At 39.1% G+C, this 7,171-nt stretch overlaps 1 protein-coding gene across 1 annotated transcript; it reads left to right on the top strand.

The window, feature by feature from the left end:
* The first annotated feature begins 2,186 nt into the window (after nt 1–2,186).
* LOC113296178 lies at nt 2,187–6,713 on the top strand. The gene is made up of 3 exons (XM_026544505.1): nt 2,187–2,220; nt 3,902–6,258; nt 6,353–6,713. Exons 1-3 carry the CDS (start codon nt 2,187–2,189, stop codon nt 6,410–6,412), a joined length of 2,451 nt encoding a protein of 816 aa, XP_026400290.1. The 3' UTR covers nt 6,413–6,713.
* Nucleotides 6,714–7,171: the final 458 nt, after the last annotated feature.

Genomic DNA, 7,171 nt, shown 5'->3' with positions numbered 1-7,171 from the left:
TACTCATGACGTATTTATAACAAGAAGAAACATAATCGTCCCATGATTCGAGAAGAAGTTATTACTAGAAGTGCGAAACGTGCCCAAACAATCAGGGGAGTTAATGCGATAAGTTGAGAAGATTGTGAAGACAGTTTTCTTCATACTTTGACCAATTTCAAACCAAGAAGAAAATGGGCAAATTGTATACACATAATCTGTGACCGACCACGTGTCAGGGAATAGACTTGTGGAATAAATCAACAAAAGGGGCATCAATATAATGATGCCACGTCACGACACCAGAAGAATGGATTCATCATCTCCTTCCACGTATCTATCATCTTACAGATCCGACGATGATGAAACGAGGGTCACCTAAGGAACGAGCTACTGCGGAGTACCTTAGAAGACCCAAAGACCTACTTTAATCCATCCCAAGATAGATCTGAAATCGAGGGTGGAGATTAATCTAACCGACATAGATGTGACAGGGGCATCAGACAGCTATCTGACGTGTGCGGACTTCCCAACCACCCGTCTTAAACGGCGAGTCTCCCGTGGTGGATTAAGCGGCGACCCATCGGTACAACATATTATCGTTAGGTTCATCGGTACAGAACGAAGATGTCAGCAGCATCGGCACAGAGATCAAGATGATAAGGGCACAGCTGTCATCCAGGAGGCCCCACATAGAAGATCTATAAATACCCAGCTCCACTAAGAGAGAAGGGTTGACCAATTTTAGGGAAAGTGAGATATAGTTCAGGAGGGAGAAATTGTAAGAGTAAGTATGAGTTTCATTTCCCTTCTAGCTTCGTTCCTCATTTAAAGTCATTTGACTACCTTTGTAATCCTCAATAACATATAGTGAAACACCAACTCCCGTGGACGTAGGCCTTAGTGCTGAACCACGTAAATCATCGTCCCATTTACATTCCGCACTTTAGATCTATCATTTTACTTACTATGCATCGTATTTATCTGTTATATATTGTGAATTCATCATAATCAGACTTGCATGGCTTGACAAGGACGAGCCCAAAGGCTCTGAGTACACAAACAATAGACAATACTTAACAACTCATTAAGGCTCTGAGTCAATCGGGCTTCGGCCTTATGTTGCTTTATATGTTTCTTATCTATCTTGTCGATTTAATCAGTCATGCGGATATTATTTGTGGACACGAAGATACCTTCGTTATTTCTGTGTTCCCAATTCACTCGCTCACACCACAGCAGTTTTATATGTACACAAACAATAGACAATACTTAACAACTCATTGCAAAATGAAAACGATGGCTGAATGCATCAAACAGACGCAATTGAATCAATATAGTGATAAGCACTATACTTAGGATTAGAAAATGAAACTGCATCCGTACGATGAATGTTTGGTAAATCAAGAATGTCCCTAAAACTCATTTCATTTAGATCATAGGATATAATCTTGTCTGGTATTTGTAACACTAGCTTAGCTGATACAGCGTCTTCCTCAACCAGCAATACAGTGAAATTGTACTGATCGTGGAAAAACTCGTTAGCTTCAACATGATTTCCAATAATACCTGGATAAGCAATTATCAACTGTTCAAGATTAGCACGATACCTTACAGTCCACCTCGAATAATTCTTCTGCATCTCCAAGACGTCGAACTGAGTAGCAGAGGAATGATAAATCTCAATTAAATACAACTGGCCATTGCATTCTCCAAAATAATCACTTTTAATCATCCTACTATCCCAGTCACCAGCACCGTGTCTCGGATGCACCGGCATTGTTTTCAGCGATTCTTGTTTGATATCGAAACGTGAATAATCTGTCCAGTTACGAATCCAGTGCAAGTTCCCATTCCAAAACACGCCAGGCTTATCATAAGTATCCCTTGCTAATGGAAAAGGTTCTCCAGAGAGCCTCCAAGATTTTGTTTCGGAGGAGTAAATTTCAATCTGATACTTGTTGGTGTAGTCAGTTTTCAAAATACATACAACTTGATAGTATTTTGATTTTTGTGAATCGAAAACTAAACTCATGCTGCAAACTGACACGGTTGAACTAAGGTTTCTAAATGGAGATGGAGGAAGAATTTCGCAAGACTTCGTGGACGGATCAATGATGTAGTAGTCATAATTACCGTCGTAAGTTCTATAACTCTTACCACATAAAAGACCATTGCATGATTGAGTTATCTCTACACTTCCTGACATGTGGCTCACGAAAGTTACCGTTGGAGCAGCAAGTTCTCTTTCAGTAAGAGAGATGTAGTGGTGTGTGGATTGAACATGCGATGCAATTTTGAGCAGAAACTTTGATGCAGATGAGCAGGCTATAGCCTATTTGGAGGCTAAAAATCCAAGTGTCGTAATTTAGATTCTTAGGGGTCCATTTCGATGGGAAACAAGCCAAAGAACAGGACAAGGGAATCATAGATTGCCTTGGTCTTCAGAATTTAGCCAAATTCCATCGTTTAGGACATCAAACATACGTTTTTGCTATTTTAGGAAAGTTTTTATTTTGTTAATAGCTCTTTCGTTAGGAGTCTGTTTGGTCCGCCGTTTGAGGAGAATTGTTTTATTTTATGAGTACTTTCATTATTTTAGGTCGACCAAAATTTACCAAAAATAGCAAATTAGGGTCTGAGTCGGTTTAGGGGGTTTTTTCATCCTTTCTTGACTAGCAAATTAGGGTTTTTCCCCAAGTCTATTAAAGAGTCCATCATAAATTGTTTAGGGCAACTTTTTTTTTGGAATATATATCTTCTTTATCAAACTTTGTTCAAGTTTAATCGATTTTTATCTAAAGTTGGGAAACCGAAGTCTAGATATTAATCAACGTTCATAGTCGATATTCCTAGGAATATTTGAAGTCTGAACAACACTTCTCTTTTCTCTAGTTTCTCTAATATCCGCTGCATCAGTTGGTTCAGAGACAGGCAACGCTCCTGCATCATGTTTCGAGGAAGAAATTATGATGTTGTTCGAAGAGCCGCTCTCAGCGATGAAAAAGAGCAAGCGGTAATAGATGATCTAGAACGGAAGGTTAAGGCGCTCACCCTCCAATTGGCTGAAATGCATCATCAGCAAGAGCCCCATCATGGTCCTAGCCTACAGAGAGTGGAGGAAGTGACCGGTGATGAACAAAAAAACTTCCTTGGCGACAAGGAAGAAGGATTTCAAGGAGTTGCACATGATCCACGAGATTCGTTGGAGTCCGGATTAAAGCTTGAAATCCCAAGGTTTGATGACATTTTTTCTTTTTCTGTGGTTGAGAAAAATAATGTTGCCGTGGATTGGAATCTACCACCAATTTATGATATTTATCCTGATGATGAGATCATATTATGTTCTAGTTATGTTGATTCATACTCTCTAAAAGCTTTATGTAGTCAGGTGGATCAACGACATCAACTTCACATTTTCAAAGCGCAAATATTTTTGAGTCCAATAGCAATTATGCCAAGATTATTTAAGTCGTCGGATTATAAATATTTTCATCGACGAATTATTTATACAAGAACTAATACTGGCAAAATTCGAGGGCGAATTTTTTCTGAGAAGGGGAAAATGGTGGAGTATTCATGGGATGAAAATATGCTTGGATATTTTCATTATTATTTAATATATTTTAATTATTTAGAAAGATATATTGTAATTAATTAAGATGTTTTCATTTATTAATAATATTTTAGAAATATAATTGTTTATTTAGGGATTTTATATATTAGTTTAGAAATCTCGTATTTTAAGGAATAAGTATTTTGATTATTTGTCTGGAAGTTATCTATATAAAGAGCTCCATGTTTTCATATTAGAGGAGAAGATTTTGATTAATGAAAATTAGTTTTTTATTTGAGAGTGGTATCTCGGAAATATGTGGTTTTAGATTTTAATTTTATTCAACGCTTCATTTATGTGGTCGAGGTCGTGGTCGAGGTCGTGTTCGAGGCCAAGAAGTTGATCCAATTGATTATAATACCAACGAAGAAGGGGATTATACCAACCCTTTTGGTAGAGGACGCCGTGAAGGTAGGATAATCCAACGTGACGATTCTGAGCGCTGGAAGGCCGGAATAAAAGTGGAGGTTCCAGAATTCTATGGAGGTTTAGAACCGGAGGAGTTTCTTTCGTGGTTGAACACAGCTGAGGAAGTATTGGAATTTAAGGATGTACCAGATAACAAACGAGTTCAGCTGGTAGCAACTATGTTTCGGGGAAGAGCTAATTCGTGGTGGCAACAACACAAACTACAACGCTCTCGTAAAGGGAAGCAGAAGTTAGTCTCGTGGGAGAAGATGAAGAAACATATGAGAGAAGAATTTTTACCACACAACTATATCAGCTTGATGTACCAGCAACTACAAAACCTACGCAAGGGAACACGTTCTATAGACGAGTACACGAAGGAATTTTATCGATTACTTTCTCTTAACGATTTGTCGGAGTCAGATGAGCAAAGAGTCGCACGTTATGTAGGTGGTCTTCCTCAGCAATATCAGGATACACTTAACATGTTTGACTGTTGTTCTATATCGGATGCACATCATAGAGCAAGGCAGGTAGAGAAACAAGTGGGGCGTAGAAGTTCAAATTGGGGTAACAATGTAGCATCTTCCCCAACAAGTAATCGTAGTACATCAACAACTAGTACTATTAACAAACCTAATTCGGTTTCTAACCCAAGTAAAACTCCAATCAGCTATTTTGGAGGCAAGTGTAATAAGTGCGGTGAAACTGGGCACAAAGGAACTGACTGTCGCAAAGTAGAACGTGTGAACAAGGTTCTTTTCAATGAAGACAATCGTGAAGAAGATGATTGGGTACCTGAATATGATGAGGATCCAGAGGATGACTCTGATCCTAGTGATGAAGTAGTTACAGGAGATACAGGAGTGAACTTTGTAGCAAGAAGAAGTTTTCTCACTCCACGTACAGATGAGGACGGCAACTGGTTACGTAATAATATATTCCAGACGACATGTACGATCGAGGGAAAAGTTTGTCGTTTAGTTATTGATCCTGGAAGTTGCGAGAATATTATTGACGAAGAGGTCGTGAAACGGTTTAGGCAGGAAACCAAGGCACATCCGCATCCATATAAACTTTCTTGGCTTAAGAAAGGGAATGAGGTGAAAGTAAACAAACGTTTCTTGGTTTCTTTTTCGATTGGTAACAAATATAAAGATAAAATATGGTGTGACATTACTAGTATGGATGCTTGTCACTTTTTGTTGGGTCGACCATGGGAGTTTGACAGGAAAACTAGTCATGACGGGCATAAAAATACCTACAGCTTTTTATGGAACGACGTACGTATAGTACTTGTACCCAGCAAAGAAATTGCACCTAAACCATCTACCGGACAAACTACCAATCTCTTGTCGTTTAAGCAGTTTGAAGTTGAGGCAGAAGATGCAGGAGAACTGTATGTGTTGATTAGCAAATACCAACAGCCGGATGAAAGTAGTATCCCTATTGCAGCTCAACCTTTAATTAAGGAATTTATTGATGTTTTCCCTAACGAGTTGCCAGACGAGCTACCACCTCTCCGGGATATACAACACCATATTGATCTCATCCCTGGATCAAGCTTGCCAAACAAAGCGCATTATAGAATGATTCCTAAGGAGCATGAAGAACTTCGTCGTCAAGTGGAAGAGTTGTTACAGAAAGGTTTGATCCGACAGAGCCTAAGTCCTTGTGTTGTACCGGCCTTGTTGATTCCAAAGAAAGATGGAACGTGGAGAATGTGTGTTGACAGTCGAGCCATCAACAAAATCACAGTAAAATACCGTTTTCCAATTCCTAGATTGGATGACCTGCTAGATCAGTTGTGTGGAGCGAAGGTGTTTAGCAAACTCGACTTGAAGAGTGGGTACCATCAGATCAGAATTCGAGAAGGTGATGAGTGGAAAACAGCTTTTAAGACTCGAGAAGGGTTATATGAGTGGATGGTTATGCCGTTTGGATTGTCCAATGCGCCTAGTACATTCATGCGTATAATGAATCAAGTTCTCAGGCCCTTTATCGGTACTTTTGTGGTCGTTTATTTCGACGATATTCTTATTTATAGTGTTGATATGAACATGCATTTTCAACATCTTCGAGAAGTGCTTTCAACTCTACGTCGGGAAAAATTATTTGCAGCCATCAAGAAGTGTTCATTCATGACTGACCAAATTCTATTTCTCGGCTATGTCGTAACCAAGGATGGAATAAAGGTAGATGATTCCAAGGTTGAAGCTGTAAGAAATTGGACCACACCCACTACACTGCACGAGGTAAGGAGTTTTCATGGTTTCTCTTCTTTTTACCGGCGTTTTATTCATCACTTCAGCACCATTATGGCACCCATTACTGAATGCATGAAAGTAGGAAAGTTCTCATGGTCTGAGGAAGCTGACAAAGCCTTTGAAGCAGTCAAGACAAAACTAATAACCGCACCACTATTGGTGTTACCTGATTTCAGCAAGCCATTTGAATTACACTGTGATGCATCGAAGGTGGGAATTGGAGCTGTTTTGAGTCAGGAAGGACGACCTGTAGCATATTTTAGTGAGAAGTTGAATGGTGCTAAGACCAACTACAGTACTTATGATGTGGAGTTTTATGCCATAGTTCAAGCCTTGAAGCATTGGCGACACTATCTAATTCATAACGAATTCATTATGTTTTCTGACCATGATTCTTTAAGGCATATCAATAGGCAAGAGAAGCTTTCATCTAGACATGGTAAGTGGGCTTCTTATTTGAAAGAGTTCACTTTTGTACTGAAGCACAAAGCTGGGTCGCAGAATCAAGTTGTTGATGCTTTAAGCCGTCGAAGTATGTTACTCAACACCATGCGAACTGAGGTAATAGATTTTGATTCGTATTCTGAACATATTCTAACCGATCCACACTTTGTGGAGATTGTGGATAATATCAGTCTAGGAAAACGAAGTGATTACCTTATGCATGAAGGATTTCTCTTTAAAGGTAACCAATTGTGTATTCCTGATTCTAGTCTTCGATTGAAGATTATTAAGGAGTGACATGACGAGGGGCACATGGGTAGAGATAAAACTTTCCAGCTTGTTTCAAAATCATATTACTGGCCAACAATGAGGCGTGAAGTTGCTAAATTCGTGGACAGATGTCGAATCTGTCAAGTTTCAAAAGGAAAAGAAACCAATGCAGGGTTATATATACCAC

The sequence above is a fragment of the Papaver somniferum genome, chromosome 7, assembly GCF_003573695.1.
Source record: "Papaver somniferum cultivar HN1 chromosome 7, ASM357369v1, whole genome shotgun sequence".
NCBI classification, from domain to species: Eukaryota; Viridiplantae; Streptophyta; class Magnoliopsida; order Ranunculales; family Papaveraceae; genus Papaver; species Papaver somniferum.
This window is presented reverse-complemented; position numbering and strand designations above follow the sequence as displayed.

What these genes read in the sequence shown, in the direction of transcription:
- LOC113296178 (XM_026544505.1), top strand. Translation starts at nt 2,187, where the DNA reads ATGTGGCTCACGAAAGTTACCGTTGGAGCAGCAA. An exon ending in AGTTACCGTTGGAGCAGCAA is followed by an intron (nt 2,221 to 3,901) that starts GTTCTCTTTCAG and finishes TATGTGGTCGAG; the next exon opens with GTCGTGGTCGAGGTCGTGTT. An exon ending in CACCCACTACACTGCACGAG is followed by an intron (nt 6,259 to 6,352) that starts GTAAGGAGTTTT and finishes GCATGAAAGTAG; the next exon opens with GAAAGTTCTCATGGTCTGAG.